General features: G+C 32.6%; 3 protein-coding genes across 6 annotated transcripts; 1 reads left to right on the top strand and 2 right to left on the bottom strand.

Moving 5' to 3' along the window:
• The first annotated feature begins 4,455 nt into the window (after nucleotides 1-4,455).
• Nucleotides 4,456-9,652, top strand: LOC103485198 (MLO-like protein 8). The gene is made up of 15 exons (XM_008442707.3): nucleotides 4,456-5,095; nucleotides 5,409-5,466; nucleotides 5,595-5,812; nucleotides 5,927-6,043; nucleotides 6,420-6,480; nucleotides 6,624-6,712; nucleotides 7,095-7,169; nucleotides 7,249-7,337; nucleotides 7,461-7,510; nucleotides 7,611-7,651; nucleotides 7,733-7,906; nucleotides 8,249-8,284; nucleotides 8,683-8,750; nucleotides 8,960-9,020; nucleotides 9,110-9,652. The coding sequence occupies exons 1-15, from the start codon at nucleotides 4,913-4,915 to the stop codon at nucleotides 9,491-9,493; spliced, it is 1,704 nt and encodes a 567-aa protein (XP_008440929.1). The 5' UTR covers nucleotides 4,456-4,912; the 3' UTR covers nucleotides 9,494-9,652.
• Nucleotides 9,653-9,722: 70 nt separating this feature from the next.
• LOC103485197 (monosaccharide-sensing protein 2) lies at nucleotides 9,723-12,845 on the bottom strand. 2 transcript variants are annotated; one of them, XM_017043795.2, is made up of 6 exons: nucleotides 12,641-12,845; nucleotides 12,448-12,553; nucleotides 11,441-12,358; nucleotides 10,616-11,169; nucleotides 10,327-10,514; nucleotides 9,723-10,232 (listed from the first exon to the last, which is right to left on the bottom strand). In XM_017043795.2, exons 2-6 carry the CDS (start codon nucleotides 12,524-12,526, stop codon nucleotides 9,794-9,796), a joined length of 2,178 nt encoding a protein of 725 aa, XP_016899284.2. In that variant the 5' UTR covers nucleotides 12,527-12,553; nucleotides 12,641-12,845; the 3' UTR covers nucleotides 9,723-9,793. The 2 variants fall into 2 exon arrangements, with proteins under 2 accessions (XP_016899284.2, XP_050944930.1); XM_051088973.1 differs by having other exon boundaries at nucleotides 12,448-12,558.
• Nucleotides 12,846-14,213: 1,368 nt separating this feature from the next.
• On the bottom strand, nucleotides 14,214-17,600 carry LOC103485199 (plant intracellular Ras-group-related LRR protein 4-like). Of its 3 annotated transcripts, XM_017043649.2 has the most exons (6): nucleotides 17,384-17,600; nucleotides 17,235-17,284; nucleotides 16,052-16,739; nucleotides 15,044-15,954; nucleotides 14,751-14,946; nucleotides 14,214-14,575 (listed from the first exon to the last, which is right to left on the bottom strand). In XM_017043649.2, exons 3-5 carry the CDS (start codon nucleotides 16,713-16,715, stop codon nucleotides 14,797-14,799), a joined length of 1,725 nt encoding a protein of 574 aa, XP_016899138.1. In that variant the 5' UTR covers nucleotides 16,716-16,739; nucleotides 17,235-17,284; nucleotides 17,384-17,600; the 3' UTR covers nucleotides 14,214-14,575; nucleotides 14,751-14,796. The 3 variants fall into 3 exon arrangements, with proteins under 3 accessions (XP_016899138.1, XP_050944931.1, XP_008440932.1); XM_051088974.1 differs by having other exon boundaries at nucleotides 16,052-17,284; XM_008442710.3 differs by lacking the exon at nucleotides 17,235-17,284 and having other exon boundaries at nucleotides 17,384-17,599.
• Nucleotides 17,601-18,934: the final 1,334 nt, after the last annotated feature.

An 18,934-nucleotide genomic window follows, 5' to 3' on the forward strand; every position in this document is an offset into this window, starting at 1 on the left:
TCATTATTTTATTATAGTTTAATTTTCTTCTTTTCTTCTTTTCTTTTTTTTTTTTTTTATAAAAAATGATTTTATTATTGAAATAAAGAATATTGATATAAACTATAAAGGGAATAAATGTGTTAGGTATTGGTGAAATGTGAGGATAATGATATGCCTTTTCCTTTATGATACTCTATATAAGACAAGAATCAAGTTTTTTCCCTCCAAAAAAGCAGCCTTTATTTTTATTTTTAAGTATTATTCTTTCTTTCTTTCTTTCTTTCTTTTTTTAAAAAGACCAAGTTGGTTTTCTTTTAACTAAAACATGGAAAAGAATTACATGCCTTTCCATGATTGGTTGTGCCACTCCTATCCATATCCATATGTTTTCAGTAATATTATTTAGTTTATTTTTCTTGCTCTCTTTCTAGGAAAATCCATTTCTTTTACCATTAACTTCTCATCTGATTTTAAAAAATAAAGTAAAAAAAGCCAGCGCACAATTTTATTTACTCATAAATTTTTTCTACGTTGGGATAATTTTAATCAAAACCCATGTAGTTCTGTTTACATTCTTTTTCTTAAATTATTATTTAGTATGAATTAATTTTCTTCCAGTTTATTTAAATTATAAAATGTTGTAAAAAATTGTATATATTAATAGACTAATTTAAATTTTACACATCATTGCTACGTTATTTTTATTTATTTGCTTCAAATTTGTGTTAATAAAAACGTCATGGGCGCTTTGCCCAACTTTGGAATTTAATATTCTCTCTGTTCCCAATTTCGTCTTCTTCGAAATATCACAAATAATTAATTTATATTTTTTTTATTCTTTTCTATAACATTAAATTCTTCACGTGTGTAAAATAGCAATATAATGCCATAAAAAAAATGTTACCTATGCATCATTCTCCACTGTACCCTAAATCCTTTAGTTAATTTTTAGTTTATTTCTTTTGTTTATTATTATTCCATACTCATAACTGTTGAATTAAAAATAATGAAAAACAAAATGTACTTATTTTAATTTTCAAATAAAATTTTGGTTTATGATTTTTTTCTTAGCTTTTTCTTTTATATTATAAAGTTTTTTTTTTTTAAATTTATTATGTTTATTCGTTAATTATTTTTAGTATACCATGGATGAAAATATCCATTTATAAATTTTAATAGGAAGAAAAATACTTTAGAAAATTTTAAAAGATTAGAAATACAAATTTTATATTTAATGATTTAAAAATTCATGAATCACTTGTCATATTTAGAAAAAAGAAAGAAAAAAAAGTATAAAATAATTTGTTAGTCACTACCTATGTAAATATTGATTGTGATATGTATGTATAAATAATGATTATAACATTTTTTTTGTAATACTAACAAATTAGAGTTACATTGAATACATAAGAATTAAAAACTATAACTTATTATTTATTTATTTTTTAATAGTATGTTACCTATAACATCATGTGGTTGAACGTGTAGACTTATGGAGTGGTTATATATTAATATATTACTATGCTTTTTTACTGCAAGTTGTAATCGTAAAATTCATTTTCGATCCAAATTTCTTTGACTTTGAAGGTCTTCGTTTTCAAAACTTGTTGGAAATTTCAACGCCATATAGGTTATGCCATTTGACATATTAAACTATGGGTTAATTCGAATTATTTGTAGTAAGATTTTGTTTAATGAATATTAATTCAATTCGAAATAAAGTCAATGTAATAAAAAAACGAAAATGTCTAATCATGATTCTTGTTTTCTATGCCAAGAGCAGGGCAAGTAGGCAAGTAGGCAAGTGTGCAAGTTGTGGGTATTAGGTTAACAAAAGACTTTGGAATAACAAAGTCAACTTGAAGGATTTTAACATTCTTTTTTTCATTTTAAAATACAAAATAATAATAGAAGTGAAGAGTCTGAAATATCAACCTAAAGTGAAAAAAAAAAAAAAACTAATTTACTAAAACGTAATCAAAATAATAGAACGATATATTGTTGATAGGATAGGTAGCCCTAATTTGATATATATCATAGTTTTGTATATTTGGAAATATTGTCATAAAAAGTCAATATATCGAGAATATGAGAAATGATATATACATACATACATATATATATATAGTTGAATGGTTTCTTCAAGATAGATAAATTTAGTCAACTATATGATTTCTTGGTGGGAGATGTTTCTATATATATATTATTGGAATGTATTGAGAAAACAAATCAATTAACATGAATAAAATTGATTATAAAGTTTTATATATAGTTTTTTTAATTAGTATAAAAAATAAAATGGAAATAGGGTTTGAGAAAAACGTTTTTATTTTGATCAATGAGACATTGGTGTTGAGGTTTCAAAATTTACGATATTCGAACTTAAAGTTTAATTTCTAAATTTAAAGTTGTAGATTTTAAAGGTTTAACACTTTTATTTTGAGCTTTTACTTAATACCTACTTATGTTAATTAATGTTTAAATTTGTCAATACGATCAAAATGAGTATAACACACAAACAGACACAAAAACGTATAACATATAATAAAAACGTAAAGTATTTTGGAACGAGAGATTTGGTTTTTCGATTATGTAAAATATAATAAAAAATAAATAATATTGATTATAAACTAATCGCTTTAAAATAGTTTTGGGATAAAAGAAACAAAAACAAATGATTTTAAAATGTTAACAAAAATAATTTAATTTATACATTCTGTTTTTAATTGATTAATATAAAAATTAACACGTATAACCAAGAGTGAGCCTAAAAAAAATTCCAGGAAGTAAAAGTGTGCAATATTTAAATCTAAGACTAAAGGAAAATTACACTTGAAATTTAGTTTGATTATAATATTTTGAAAGTTGATGATAAAATAAAAACTATATCCAAAGTATGAGTACTAAACAAAAATTTTAAAATTATTATAAATATTAATATAATATATATATATATACTTATTATCGTGCTTAATGACTATAATTACACGTCAACTCATTAGACATCCAACATTTATGTCAAGTGTCTATCAAATATTCAATTTTAGTGATCATGTAATCCACCTCATACTTGTCAAATTGCCTATAAATAATGGTTTTTGTAAAGTTGAAAAGGAAGAAATTTGAGATTTTTAATTTCTTAATTTTTCTATTTTCTTATTTCTTTATATATATATATATAATATTATATTATTTTTCTTTTGATATTTTGTATTCCGACTGTGTTTCATTTTTGTAATAAAAATAATATTTTTCAATGAGAAGTAGTTTGATGATGGAGAAATAAATAAAATGAATAGTAATAATAATAAAATCAGTAATGATAGTAAAATGGATTAATGACAGTAAAATGAAAATAATAATAATAATAATAATAATAATAATAATAATGGGAAGGAAAGGGAAATGAAAAGGAAAAAGAGAGTTGAGGTTGTCTTTGTCGTTAGAATTTGGAAGGCAATGTGTAAAGAGTTACGCAATATATATACAGGGGAGAGAGAAAAGAAAATGCAATGAAAAAGACTAATTTTGCATTTAATACAATGAATTCTTAGAAATATGATCGATATGCCTGCTTCCCAATAATACATGTTTTTCTTTTTCCACTCTTTTTTTTTTCTTCCCTTTTTTAAATATTAGATACATAAAAATATATGATCAAATATCACATAGTTTTGAAGATTCTTATTTTTAAAAAAATTATCCAGAATAAAAACTTTCTCTCTAATCTTTCAGACAATAGTTGTCATTCTATTTGTCCATTTTAGATTAAAAAGATTGTAATAAAAAAGAAGTTAACATTTAATTGACTTAAGTAAAAATATTTTTCTTGTATGGAACATAATTTATCGTTATACGAAAAAAATTGAAACTTTTTTAATATTTATATTAGATTTAATAAAAATTGAGTCAAGTTATTAAGTCTACTAAAAATTGAGAAAAAACATATATATTGTGGTCACAATCATAATTTATATTTGGTCGTTAGCTAAGTTTTAATTACACAAATATACCCACGAAAGTGATCAATCATTGTTGGTAATAAATTTGGTGTCGTATCTAAACCCTTTTAACATCATCACATGTCGTGATAGACGACGATGAAAGTACAACAAGTCAAAAATAAAAATATCTCTCACCCTATAAAATTGGGTTAAATTGAAGTTTTGTTTTTTACTTCACCAATCGTCACCTCTAATCTAGGCGTTGTTCTTATTTGACAGCTGAAACGTGTGGACTGTCTCACAGTGTAATCGATCAAACGTACATTCATCCAAATTTGAAATTTTTTTTGCATTTGTTTCAAACGGATTCAATCTCTAAAAAGTAAAAAGTTGCAAAAAGTGTAGTGGTTTCTAATCGACCATTTTTTTATCATAAGAGGTCAAAGTTGGCTGATTCGTCAGATATAATTTAACCATATGAAGCCGCCCAATCTTCAATTACCTTCCTCCATTGACCGAATTCTTCACTAAATTTCTCAAATCCCCACAAGAAATTTAATACAGCTTACTGTTTAAAAACCCCCCAGGTTTTGCAGTTATGCAAAATCGAAGGAAATTGACTCTGTGGACTCATCTTCTTCTTATTCTTCTTCTACTTGTCGCCTTACCTTAATGACCGCGTCTCGCTTCACACGAACAAGGGTTTTGTCGGGTCTCTGTTAATTTAGTCAATTTTTGATTAGTTTAATCCCAAAATCGATTGTGCCCCCACTAAGCTGTCTACGACTACTACCCCACCTAAAGGGTCGACTTCTTCTTGCCTTCTTGCTTTGCTTTAACCTCTTTTTCTATTCTTATATATATTTGGCTCTATTCCTTGAGATGCTACTTCATTTTATTGCAGTTTGAGGCTGACCCATTTGACCCATCTTCTTGATTTCTTCATTCATCCGTGTTTGTTTGGGTTTGTGTTTTGAAGCTGAGAAATGTTTCTGGTTGTTTATTATTTGTGTTTGAGTTTGTTGTGGGGGAAATCGTGGGGAGCTCCGGCCAGCGATGGCACCACGAGGGAGCTCGATCAGACTCCGACGTGGGCTGTTGCTGGTGTTTGTGCTATTATCATCCTTATTTCTATCGCCTTGGAGAAACTCCTTCATAAAGCTGGAACGGTGGGTTTATGTTCCTTTATGCTCTTGATTGTGAAATTTAGAGCTTTTTAGTTAGTTGGAATTGTGTTACGGTTCATCGTGTTGTTGTTATTCTCGTTTCGTCTCATTAGACATTACCTGGTTGAGTTTCTGTCCTGTATTCGCTAGTTTTAGACTTCTTTTATATGTTGAATTCTGAGTACCATGGGGTTTTCTCTTGATTTTTACGTCTCATTTGCCTTTAATGGGGATGGTTGAAATTTAAAATGCTCATCGATTTAATTTGGATTATGGATTTTTGATATCTTTGCGTTCCTGTGTTTTGGTCATTTAGTGGCTCACGGAAAAGCACAAGAGAGCTCTCTTTGAAGCTCTGGAGAAAGTTAAAGCTGGTGGGTTCTACGATTACTCTAAAAGTCAATTCAACTTCTGTTCTTCTGTCTTTCCATTTTTGCATATAGCACTTTGGTAGATCAGTCTCGAATAAGTAAATTTACGACGATTACGTTTTTGGTTGCAGAGCTGATGATTCTGGGTTTCATTTCTCTACTCCTCACCTTTGGACAGAACTACATCATTAAAATCTGCATTCCCACGAAGGTTGCAAATACTATGTTGCCATGTGCTGCCAAAGAGGACAAATTGGAGAAGGCAGATGAGGGCGAACATCATCGACGACTACTAATGTATGAACGGAGGTTCCTGGCTGCTGCTGGTGGCGCTGTTAGTTGCAAAGAAGTAAGAACCTTTATTTAGATACAAAATTCTTTGGCTATCTTAACTTGGTCGTCTAAACTCGCTAGCATATTTTGGAAAAATTCTCAAACCAATTGATTATCGTTTTGTTAACAGGGTCATGTGCCGCTTATATCTATCTCGGGATTGCATCAGTTGCACTTGTTTATCTTCTTCTTAGCCGTATTTCATGTGGTATATAGTGCCATCACAATGATGCTTGGGAGGCTAAAGGTATGGGAATCATTTGTATGCTCAATGTTAAGCTGTAAAGAGTGTTTTCCATGGTTGCAAAAGTTCTAGGATTAAATATTAATTGTAAGTTACCTCTAATATAGTTTCTCACTAATCCAAGTTTTCGCTGTTAACTATAATGGCTAATTAAGGAGAAAATTGATAATCTTTGTCACTATAAGTTTAATTTGATAAGAAATTGGTACTCAATCTTTCCGTTTTAGAAAATTTTTGAAAATGGGATTAATTGTGTATAAAAAATTTAAAATATCAACTACCATAAGATGAGAATAGAAAGTTTTGATAATATTGCCCCTGTTAGTTGTTAAATCTACTTGTGTCTATGTTTATACATTACTTTCATTTCTGTGCTCAGATTCGAGGTTGGAAGGCATGGGAGGAGGAGACCTCAACTCACAATTACGAGTTCTCAAATGGTATGCCACTATCCTTTCCTTTGAAAAAACCTTTTCTTTTAATAGCCTAACTTTTGCATGTCCTGCCCCAATACTTAAGTTTAATGACATGGACGGATCAGCCTTTCCTCTTTGCAACTTAACTAGATGAACTTGTTTTGCAGATAATGCACGATTCAGGCTTACTCACGAAACATCATTTGTGAAAGCCCACACGAGTTTTTGGACAAAACTTCCTGTCTTCTTTTATATTGTAAGTAAAGTTTCTCCCAAGCTAGGCAACTCTTATTTCTTTTGTTGTGGTTTTTTCTCTATGTGGTACCTCTTGGACGTAATCTGGAAACAATAGTACTGTAAAATCACATTAAAACACTATTGTTCAATAAGGTGATGCTCGATTATTATGCATGTATTTAGATGGAGTGTCGAAGTTTAGAGAATCAAAATCTTTTTATTTAGGACATTGCAAAGGAATATGGGCAATGTACAACCGCACGTCCCTCCTCTATCACAAGGACAAAATGAGATTCTTTGGCCTTGATTAGAGATATGGATATCGTGGTTCAAACTTATAATACTTACAATTGATTTCCTATAGAGATTTGAAACACCTAAACTATGTTATTTCGTTTCAGGGATGCTTCTTCCGACAATTTTTCAAGTCCGTTGGTAAGGCTGACTACCTGGCATTACGAAATGGATTCATCGCTGTGAGTTTCCAATTCCCAACTACCTGCTGATCATAAACCACTTATTTGTTCCTTTAATGACAGTGCTCTTTATCTTTAGGTTCACCTTGCTCCAGGAAGTAAATTTGACTTTCAAAAATATATCAAAAGGTCTCTAGAAGATGACTTCAAAATAATTGTGGGAGTGAGGTAAAAAATAGATTTACTATACACTCCTCTTCCCAAATAGTACCATGTTTTCATGGGTGGATCATTTCTTCCAATTGATCGAACCTGTAGTTGTCTTGATTTATTTACTTAATGTTGTTGCAGTCCCGTGCTTTGGACATCGTTTGTGGTCTTCTTGCTCATAAATGTTTACGGTGAGCTAGTTGATTTGTATTACGCTCTTTTAAAGCCCATAGTTCTGAAAGTTAATCAAGTGTGGTTTACTAATTAATGTATGCACCATCTTCATTACAGGATGGCAAGCATTGTTTTGGACATCCTTAGTCCCTGTGATCGTAAGGAATCTATTCTTATTGGAGAATCAATCTAGGCTTGACTGATTATTATGAGTGTTTAACAACTTCTATTAATGACAGATAATCCTGGCTGTTGGAACAAAGCTTCAAGGAATTATGACAAAGATGGCTCTTGAAATTACAGAAAGACATGCTGTTGTCCAAGGAATTCCTCTCGTTCAGGCATCAGATAAATATTTTTGGTTTGGCAAGCCTCAGCTGGTTCTTTACCTCATCCACTTCGCTTTATTTTCGGTAATAATGAGCAAGATTCTTAGCATCTTTTATAATTTTCTGTGATTTATGATGATAAATCTCTTTGTTTTGTTGGGCTTAGCTCATTCCTAGGATTTAACTAATGTTCTTTCTCTCTTTTTTTCTTCAAATCCTTGTTTTTGTATGTGGTACTGATGATCAAAGTGATGTGTTTAGTCTAATTTCATCAAGCATGTTAAGATTACAGTAACATAAAGTTCGGAAGTAATTTGATCTATTCTCAAAGTTATTTATTTATTATTTTTTTTTAATATAGTAAAGCTTGATTCTAATTATGCCTAAATTCTTGGAACTAACTGATCAATTACTGTCTTTTTGCAGAATGCATTCCAAATAACATACTTCTTCTGGATTTGGGTAATTTCTTCTTTTTTTTATTCAATATCGAGGGCTCATTTGATAATCATTCAATTCGTAATCTGTCATTTAAAAATAACACAAGCTTATATCCTCACCTTTTTCTTCCACGGAATTTGAAATATACCTTCTAAACATTGTAAAAATCTTAGAAAAACAGAGAAAATCTAAAAATAGTGATTCCCCAACGCCAATTTGTTTTTGAAGTCTGGCTATGAATCCAAAGTGTTATTAAGGTGAAAAAATAATTCGTGAGCAAACAAGTTTAGTTCTGGAAAATGATTTGAAAAGAAATTATTATCTAACAAGATAATATTGACATGAGTGATATAAAATCATTCTTGTTCAAAATGAGTTCTTATGCTGAGTTGTAACTCGAGAATTGTCGTCATGTGCAGTATTCCTTTGGGTTAAAATCCTGCTTCCATACTGATTTCAAGCTTGCAATCATTAAAGTTGGTTTCGGGTAAGCCTAACTCCATTAAATGCTACTCGTATGACGTGAAGGGAAGATTTTCTGGCTGAAAATGTCTGTTTTGGATGCATTTCCATCTCAACTCGCATACATTTACATATATATTTGTTTCTTGCACATACTTAATTGATCATTGTGTGAGATCAAGAACATCAATCGTTTTAAGTTAATCGAGCTGTATTTTGATGGCGGATTTGCAGGGTTGGCGTTCTCTGTCTCTGCAGTTATATAACTCTTCCACTCTATGCTCTTGTCACTCAGGTACAATTTCTTTGTTAAAATTCTTGCAAATGAGTGACAAACGAGTTCTTTAGTTTTGAAACTGGCTCACTTGGTCAGTGGCTTTGCAGATGGGTACTCGTATGAAGAAGTCGATCTTTGACGAACAAACATCGAAGGCTCTTAAGAAATGGCACATGGCTGTTAAGAAGCGACATGGGAAGTCCCCGACTCGAAAACTAGGGAGTCCAAGTGCGTCACCAATTCATCCATCAGCAGGATACACATTGCATCGTTTCAAGACGACAGGTCACTCAAACAGATCATCCATGTATGATGAGAATGATGCATCAGATTATGAAGTTGATCCATTGTCGCCTAAAGTCGATACTCCAAATTTTACGGTTAGAATAGACCGTGCTGATGAACATCAAGCTGAAATAATTGAACCCCAGCATACAGAGAAAAGGAATGAAGACGATTTCTCTTTTGTCAAACCTGGACCAACAAAATGACCATGAAAAATCTCTTCGCTTGTGATTAACTATTGACTTATGTATATTTTTGAGCTGGATAATTTTTCCAGTCTTTTCACACTTAGGAAACAGAATGTAGCTCATGATTTGTATATTCTTGCGGTTGTTTATAAATTGTTGGGTGATCATTGTTCAAAATTTTACTTGAAATTTCAATAAGCAAACTGAACATATCTTCTATATGATGAATGAATATCTCGTTATGAAATTTCAGGAAAATGTTCATAAATTGCCGCCAAAACATGGAGTCTAATACAACTAAAATCTGATACCAAGTTGTTAATCAGCATTATCAGCCTGTTTCGCGCCCACTGCGAAGAAGTCAGAGATCACCTCCAGAGGCATGCCCTTGGTCTCAGGAACTTTGAGAAAGACAAATATCCAAGAAATGATGCATATAATGGCATAGGCACCAAAGACTCCACCGAGTCCAATGGAGTTGAGCATAACTGGAAGTGAATAGGTGACAATGATGTCTCCGATCCAGAATGTGAGAGCACACATAGCAATGCAGAGGCCTCGAACTCGAGTCGGAAAGATCTCGGAGCAGAGGATGTTAGGGACTGGACCAAATCCCATGACAAAGCAACAGAAGTACGCTATAACACTGATGGTTGAGATTGTTGCATTGGCAACAGAACCCATGTCCACCATGCTACCAACGACGAGTACGATCAGTGATATTATCAGTACAGGAATGGTAGATAGCAGAAGAGACCTGCAAGAAGAAGAAAGCTCCATGTTCATATTTGAGTCACACAGGTAACTCAAAAACCATTTTGAAGAACAATAGACAGTTGATTTTTGTTTACCTTCTACCAGCTACGTCCATAAGCCTCATGGCAATGCCTATGGAAGGAAGCATCAGTAATGTAGTGAGAGCACTTATAAGCAGTGATGCAGAAGTTGAACCAAGTCCCAAATTGGACAAAAGCACTGCAACTCCTGCCTGCTCTAGAATCTGAGGTGTGTAATAAAGTACACCATTTATACCTGAAAACTGCATCAACAAAAGAGAACTTTGTCCATGATTGGGAATGCAAAAAGAATATCCAGAAAGGTTTCATTTAAATGGAATGATCGTGTAGCGGATTTAGAAACCTGCTGAAGAATCTGAATTCCTATCCCAACGAACAATGCACGTTTAACTCCTGGCTCTAAGATCTCTTTCCATGATGATCCTTTAGTGGCTTTATCAGTTGGACGCATGACTTCTGGTCCAATAGGATGACTCCCAATCCGGAGTGCTGATTGGCTGACTAGACCAGCTGCCTGAATATATTCTCCCTCTCCTTGCATTTCAGTTCCAGGAACAGGGAAAGCAGATCCATGCTGATGCCCATCTGCGCCATCTTGATGCAAGTATATCCTTTGATACCCCTCTTCTCTTTTCCCAGTTCCATCAACTCGCTCGGTTTTTTTCCACATCAGTTGCCAGCCACCACCAATTCCGGTAGCACTAACAGACTCACCTGCAGCATTTGGTCGCATCATGATGCTGCTGCCTCTCCTTGAGACAGCATCCTTGTCCATCGCGGTTGATGTCTGACGTGAGAGCAATGGGCTCTTCAAATTCTCCTCAGATTCAGCTTCAGGATCTGATGCATCGCCATCACCATCCTTCTGACTTTCCATATCCCAGTGATCTTCTTTCCCTTGTAGAATACAAGAGCTACTATCAAACATCAATGCACCTTAACTAGGCACTTGAAATAGAATATCGATACCACTAATAGATTAATATATAAACATATCCATGAGCAAACTTTATAGGTCAATTTATAAGGCAAAAGTTTAAGGATTCTTAATTTGGAAACAGATGTAAATACTTTATTACACGACATTCATATCTGGGACATAGAAATTATCTAATTCAATCATAAATATTAAAGAGACTTCAAGAATGGTGAGACTTTATCCTCGTACCTTGCTGATCACTCGTCATATTATTGAACATGCTTCCAAAATTTGGAAGAAGCATACTGCGCAAACTTCCTGCCTCACCAGGAACCTTCTCGTGGACACTGCCAAAGAGAGTTACCACAGGATCTAGCAATGGCACACTCTGGTTAAGAATGCTACCATGGCGTGATGCCATGCCGATTGTACTCTGTCCAGCGACAGGTTTGGCGATATAAGACTGGCCTCCCTCAGTTCCATACAACCTGATCTGACCCTTTTCAGTACTCGATTCTCCTGTTGCCGGGCCAATTATGTACTCTTGTACTGATGTGTCTTCACTTGAACCCAGACCCTCAACCAGCAGGGCCAGCTCCCCTGCAACATCCTCCCTCCCCCGAAGTCTCTGCAAAACCTTCTTGGCCTCATTCATTCGGCCTTTGCTAACAAGCCAACGTGGAGATTCGGGGAGAAACATAAAAGTTAAAACAAGATAAATAAGAGATGGCATAAACAGGAGACCAAGCATCATTCTCCAGCTAGGTGATTTGGTTAAGGACATTCCAAAAACCATACAGTATGACAAAAACATTCCAATGGAACCAGTGAACTGAGGTAAGGTGTTTAACAGCCCCCTAATCTCAGCTGGGGCAGTCTCAGAAATATAAACAGGAACCAAGGTAACCGCAAGTCCAACTCCAAATCCATCTAATAACCTAGCTAATAACAGAATATGAACATCAGGTGCCCACAACATAACAAGACCACTAGTGAAATAAAGAATCGAGGATGTTATCATTAGAGGACGACGACCCACTGAATCAGATAAAGGTCCTGAGAATGTCGTAATAACAGTAGCTCCAATTAGTGACATGGCCACAATTAGCCCTTCAGTTGTAGGATCACCTTCCAATTTGAATTCCTTCTTGATGTACATAACAGCTCCTGAAAATTCATCATCCCTAAACCTTAATAAAAAATTTTTTTAAAAAATCCAAAGATTACACAGATAACTTATATTCTATTGATCATACCTGCAATGGTCGCATTATCCCAACCCTGCAACAAATTCCCGATTGCTGCAGCGATTGCAACGAGAACAGCTCCCCTCATCCTTACCAATGGGGTGAATTAGAATATCTATGCTAGCAAGCAAAAAGGAGCAATGGGTATGGTGACAGATTGTGAAGAAGTAGGAAAAAGAAGAGTATGAAAAAACAGAAGAACCTAAAATGAAATTGGAGAAGACAGAGTTGGGAGTAAAGACTAAGTCTTGAAGGAGAAACCAGATGGCAATCCATGGCAATGGCCGAGAAAGGTGGTGCTGTGATCGATTTTCCTCCATTTGTGGGAGCCTTCAAGTACGCTGGAGATTCGAATTTGAAGGAGATCAAATTCCATAGAACAAAGCAAACAAATGTAGGGAACACAAAAATTCATTTCATACCAATGCCAATATATATAAATACATAAACTTAATTACATTTAACAAAAATACTAAAAGCAATTAAACTAATTAATTACTAAGCTAATTAATATCTAATGGATAATTCCAAATTCTAACCTTTTTTTCTTTACTTTATGAGCAACATATAATGGTTTATTATTATTATTATTATTTCTTTTTTTTGGATAATAATTGTTAATATGAAATTTCATGATGGGATCATTGTGATGAATATTCTGCCTTTTATTTTAACCTTATTTTTCTAAAAAAGAAAAATTATTCCTTTGTAAAGTTTAGCATTTGCTTAAAAAGGGTTTTCAATATTTTAATCAATTGTAGTATGGAAACTAATATAAACTATTTTTTTCTCCAAAGTTAGAAACTTGATCCTTACCCTTATAGGAATATAATAATTAAACAAATTAGGTTGAAGATCTAGTAAAATAGTTGTCCACCCATTTTAGTCTTTATATTTATAAAAAGAAAACAAATTTTATACATGTATTTTTAATATATCTAAGTTAGGATTTTTCTTCTTTAAAATGGGCTAAATAATGATAATTTATAAATGATAAAACTATTAAAAAATAATTATAAATGTATCAAAATTTCATATTCTATACCAATAAAATCTAAAAAGATTTTAAATATCGTAAAAGAAATAGTACTTGAAACCAATAATTTTTTTTAAAGAAAAAGTTAACATTCAACCTAGAGACTATTTTTAAAAATTATTGAAATTTTAAATACTAAAATTAAATATTTAAAATTACTTTGAATAAATAAAAACTATTTATAAAATATAGTCAAATCTATCCAATTCTTTTGTATATATATATATATATATTTGATAAGTAATTTCAATTTTTTTTTTTTTGGTATCCATAAGGATTTTTCTTTTAGAAATATAATAACTATGGAATAATATGCAGTGAAAATGAGTTTTGTTTCTTAATTTTTTTTTTAATTTTTAATTTTTATAACTGATGACTTAAATTCTAGTTAAACTAAAAATATAATTTTCAAAAAGTAGAAAAATGAAATAGTTAGCCAGCGAAACTTAAATTTGGTATCCATTTATTTCATTTATGTCATATCAAAACATGGTATGTTAATTTTATTATGGTTAATCAATCAAATTCCATAGATACATTTACTTACATGATTAATGAATTCCACCTTTGAATATTCAAATTCCAAATCTTTGTAAATAAATATTTTTTGTAGTCTTCAGCATTAAATTTTTGCTAATTAGAACTTATTTCTAAATTTGATACCATACTCAACCAATTAAAATCATAACACTAAGGTGACAACTGATATTTTTGAATGGAAAAAGAACAAAAAGTTGAGTTATTGAAAGGACATATTCCATCCTTTTATTGCCACTTTGGGTAAAATCAAATCAACGTTCATTCATTTTTGCACTATTTAAAGTTGTAAACTTTGCTCACTAAAACCCAAGTGGAGGGTATATATCAGTATTTTCCCTTTCCCCAACCATTTACAACCTGAATTATATTCATAATCATAAAATTCCTAAGATACAAAATTCACAAAGAATGATAAAGTTACAGAGAGAGAGAGAGAGAGAGGGAAGGAATATCCTCTATGCTGTGATGCACAATAAGTTACATTTTGACAATCAATCCCAAATTTGATATGCAATTGACTCATTACTCGAAGACCAGCTTGGCTTGTGATTCCACACAATCCTGTAAAACACCATTAACAGATCTCTTTAAGCTTACTAGATATTTCCTTTTTAAGTTTATTTTCTATTTAAGTTCGTGGGATTTCCTCGAAACTACTTTTCGTTCTAATTCAGGATTAAGAAACATCAGAATCATACATATAACAATGCGTTTCAACTTTCAAGTTTCAACTTACTTGTAGGGAAAAGATGACGACTTCTTGTATACAATTGTGTAAATGATTAAGCCCTCATGTGGTTTATTGGATCACTCTGCCTTTGGTTTGAATTACATGAGTTGAACATATGCCACCACCTCCTTTTTCTTCGCCTAACTGGTTCTGATCTGACATTTCTATTCTCATGTAGATCGATCATGTATTGAACAACAGCCTGAGATTTGGTGATAGTAAAAGGCAATGAGTTAGTTGGACAATTCCAGATCTTGTAAACAGTTTGTTAGAAGAGAACATCGAGTAGTGTTCTTTACCTGTGCGCCGTTTTCGAATATATGTCTTGGGGGTACTTCGAAAGGATTCTCTTCTGCTCGGAGGACTCGAAGGCGAGTCAGCATTCTGAAGGAATCAGGAAGAAACCGTATCTGGTTATTGCTAATATTCAGTTCTTCCAGCATTTCTAGGTTCCCGATCGACTTCGGAAGCGATTGCAGATCAGCAAAGTTGTTTCCGATGTTCATCTTGACAAGGTTGGTGGCAAAACATAAGCTCTCTGGCACAGATTCAAGCTCATTGAAACTAACATCAAGCTCCTTCAGATTGGCAAGAGAGGCCATGGTTGTTGGCAATTGTTTGATGTTATTGTAACGTACAGACAATATCTCTAGAGTCTCAATCTTTCCTACGGCTTCAGGCAGTGCTTTAAGCCGGTTATAATCGGCAGTCAGCTCACGTAGAGACGCACACCGACCAATCGTATGAGGGATCTCCTCAATATTATTGGTCTCCAAATTCAATTTTCTCAACTTCACAAGATTGCCAATGGATTCCGGAAGTGAAGTGAGCATATTTGAACTGAGATCAAGCTCCTCAAGATGAATCAGCTTCCCAAAAGAAACAGGCAAAGATACTAATTGGTTTCCCCTGAGGTCCAAATAGACCAAACTAGCAAGATCTGTGAATGAGCTTGGAAGTTCACTGAGCTTGTTGGCATGTAAATCCAATTTCTCCAATTGGGAAAGAGCTCCAATGGCTTCTGGCAGAGTTGCAAGACGATTCTCAGATAAATCTAAAGAAACCAAATTAGTCAACTTCCCTATAGACTCAGGAAGCCATTCTACTTGGTTCATCAGCTTGTTTCTTAGATCGAGAACTCTACTTCCTTTCTTTGCTTTCTCAATAACACTAGCCAGCGCCATTAAATTATACTTTTCACCATTTTCACCTATGCACACAAAAAGACTTCTAGTTAAAGCGAAAATTTTGGAAGAAGGGAAAAATGGAGCTTCATTCAATCAAAACTAGAAAATGAGACTACACACCTGAAGATGTTGCAAGTTTTAAGGATGGATCTCTTATAAGGGGTGAAGAAGAAACGCCTGGTCTAGCTCCAAATCCATCCATATAAGACGCCGACTTGCCTTTTGGGATATAACTGTCATCCCTAGAGAATAATGGAGTGGTGGATTTTGTAGGTCCTTTCTCAGAATTGTACAACAAGCTTGAAGGGGCTGTGGTTGAGGTACTGACACTCCCAGAAACAGAAGGAACGGCTGAGCTTCTATTCAAACTAGTGGTAGAAGATGAATAGAAAGAAGAGGGAACGGCATTGGGAGTTTGTGCTGAGACTGAAGGAGACGTAGAAACACACTTTGAAGCTCTTTGAAGCAATTCGTCGAACAGGTAATGGACATCTTCAATTTCCAGCAATTTCAATGCTTCCCATTTATCTTCTTTGCTTTTGAAAGCGATGAAATTCCTTTGCATCTCGAGCAAGATCTGGAAAAGCTCTTCTGGGACTTCTTGATTCTTCGTTTGTCTTTCAATGGCTTCGAGTTTCATTTGGACTTCTTTATCTACATTGCTGATTAGAACTCTAGCCCCTTCAACTTCTTCAATTCCAGGTCTGAGAGGCAAAGATCTGTGGAGTTTCATAATCTCATCCACCACTTCTTGTGTTGTTTTAGGAGAAAGTGACACCTCCATTTTCTCCCAAATTCAATCCAATCTCTAAAACACCGACAAATACCCAAAATTAAACAACCCTTCAAGAGTTGAAAAAATCCATTCTTTTTCTTTCTTCTTTATTTTGACCGAAACCAACGAAAAAGAAGCCTTAGATCCACAAACAAGAAAGAGAAATTGACCTACTGAACAGAAAAAAAAAAAAAAAAAAACTAAACAAAAACTAAACAAAAACTAAAAAGTTCTTTAAGTTTCGAAAGAAATTAAATTAAGCCACCCGTTCCTCACTACACCAAAAACCACAATCAACTACCAAAAAACAGCAACAAGCAGCAACAACACAAAAAAAAGAAAAAAAAGAAAAAAAGAACAAAACCCCACAAAGATCAAGAAAAAACCCCAGAACTTAAAAAGTTTCAAAGATTAGAGGAAGAAGTTCACAAAATGAGGGAAAACGAACAACCCCACTTGAAATTCAACAGAAAAAGAGTAAAATTAATGGAAATGGGTAATGGGGGAAAGAGAAAAGCCGAAGAATACAGCGAAATTGAGATGGGTTTTGGAAGAGAAAAACGAGCGCCAACAGAGAACTGCAAAAAATAAATAGAAAAAGATAAAAATAAACTATATGGATTGTGAGTGAATTTGAGAAATGAGAATGATTCAATTGAATATATATTCACCGTTACCTTTTAAATTAGATTCAGTTTGAGGTGTGGCCTTCCAATGTTTTACATTACAAATCCAGCTATTTCCATGCTGCCCTCTGCCCCCGTTGTTTAACCGTTTGTTCTTCTGTCCTCTATGCTATATTTATATATATATATATATAAATACACACATACATATATGATATATTTATATTTGATGATGATCTTTGTACACTTGATGAGATTGACTTTAGTGTTTATAGGATATGTAATGTTGTTAACTTGGAAGTGATGGGAAATGATGGGAAAGGACTTAATAATATAATGATCAAATATTAATAGGATATGTATATGTAATATTTATTTTAGTTTTTTTCATGATGGTGAAGAGAAGTAAATTTAAAAGATGGGGTTGACTAAAGTGTTGGACATTGATGATTTGGTTCAAACTTTAATGTTATGATTAAATAAATATTTAGTCAGTTTTTCATTATGAAGTTTGTTTAGAGTAGACTTATGATTCACTCTCATTCACATACATGCACATATACCTACCTACGTGTGTGTATATGTGTATAACTTTTCTTTTTTCTTTTTATGTTTACAAATTCGTAACCTTTTTAATTAAAGTAGATGTGATTAGTCACTGGTTATCATTTAAATGTTAATGATTTAATCATCGTTATTGAACTAATCAGATAATTGGAGTAAGTTTTAGATTTTAGTTACCAACGGAGAATAATTCTAAATTCATATACATCTTGGTATGATAGGTAAAAAAACCGACTTTAACTTTTAAAAGAAGAAAATATAAAGTTAAACACACTCTATCAATTGAGCCATATAATCAATGAACCATGACAATCTTACAAATTATATATTAGATCAAAATTGAATTACAATTTTCATTCAAGTTTGAATTATAAAATTCATTTCTTGAAGTAAACTTTAGTCATGTGTGTAATATAGGTTCTTGGGCTTTTAATTTTGTGATCTACAAAAGAATTACGAAGCGATTATATATAGTTTTGAAAGATGAAAATCTTTATCACATAGTATGTATGCTCACTAAAAAGAAATGGCAAATGAGGAAGAGATTATACATAATTGAAAATTCAATGACGAGACATTGTTTAACTCAATGAATGTGGTAATTTGACACTGATAATTAGCTTAGACGTTTATTACATTTTTTGATTTTAAAATTTTAATTAAAGAATTAGATACTATTTTAAAATATAGAGATTAAATATGAAATCGAAAGTTCAAAAACTTATTGGACAATGCAAACTCTTGAAGTTTATAGACTTACGATAAACCTGAGATCAAATAAAACTCATTAGTGAGTTTGAATAGTCTTTTTATATTTACATTTTCTTACACTATTGATCTACTCATACTAGTCATCACATGAATATGTAAACAATAATCTTGCTTTTGGTTTTAATGAATTCGGATGAGATGTGATGGAGACTTGGTGTGAGTAATGAAAGAAGAAAAAAATACCCATTGATGAAGAGTTTGAGCTTTTCCTCTTCAAAGTTATGTCATTGTGTTAGAAAAATTATCTAAGGTGACCTTCACATCAAC

This window comes from Cucumis melo, chromosome 8 (genome assembly GCF_025177605.1).
Source record: "Cucumis melo cultivar AY chromosome 8, USDA_Cmelo_AY_1.0, whole genome shotgun sequence".
NCBI classification, from domain to species: domain Eukaryota; kingdom Viridiplantae; phylum Streptophyta; class Magnoliopsida; order Cucurbitales; family Cucurbitaceae; genus Cucumis; species Cucumis melo.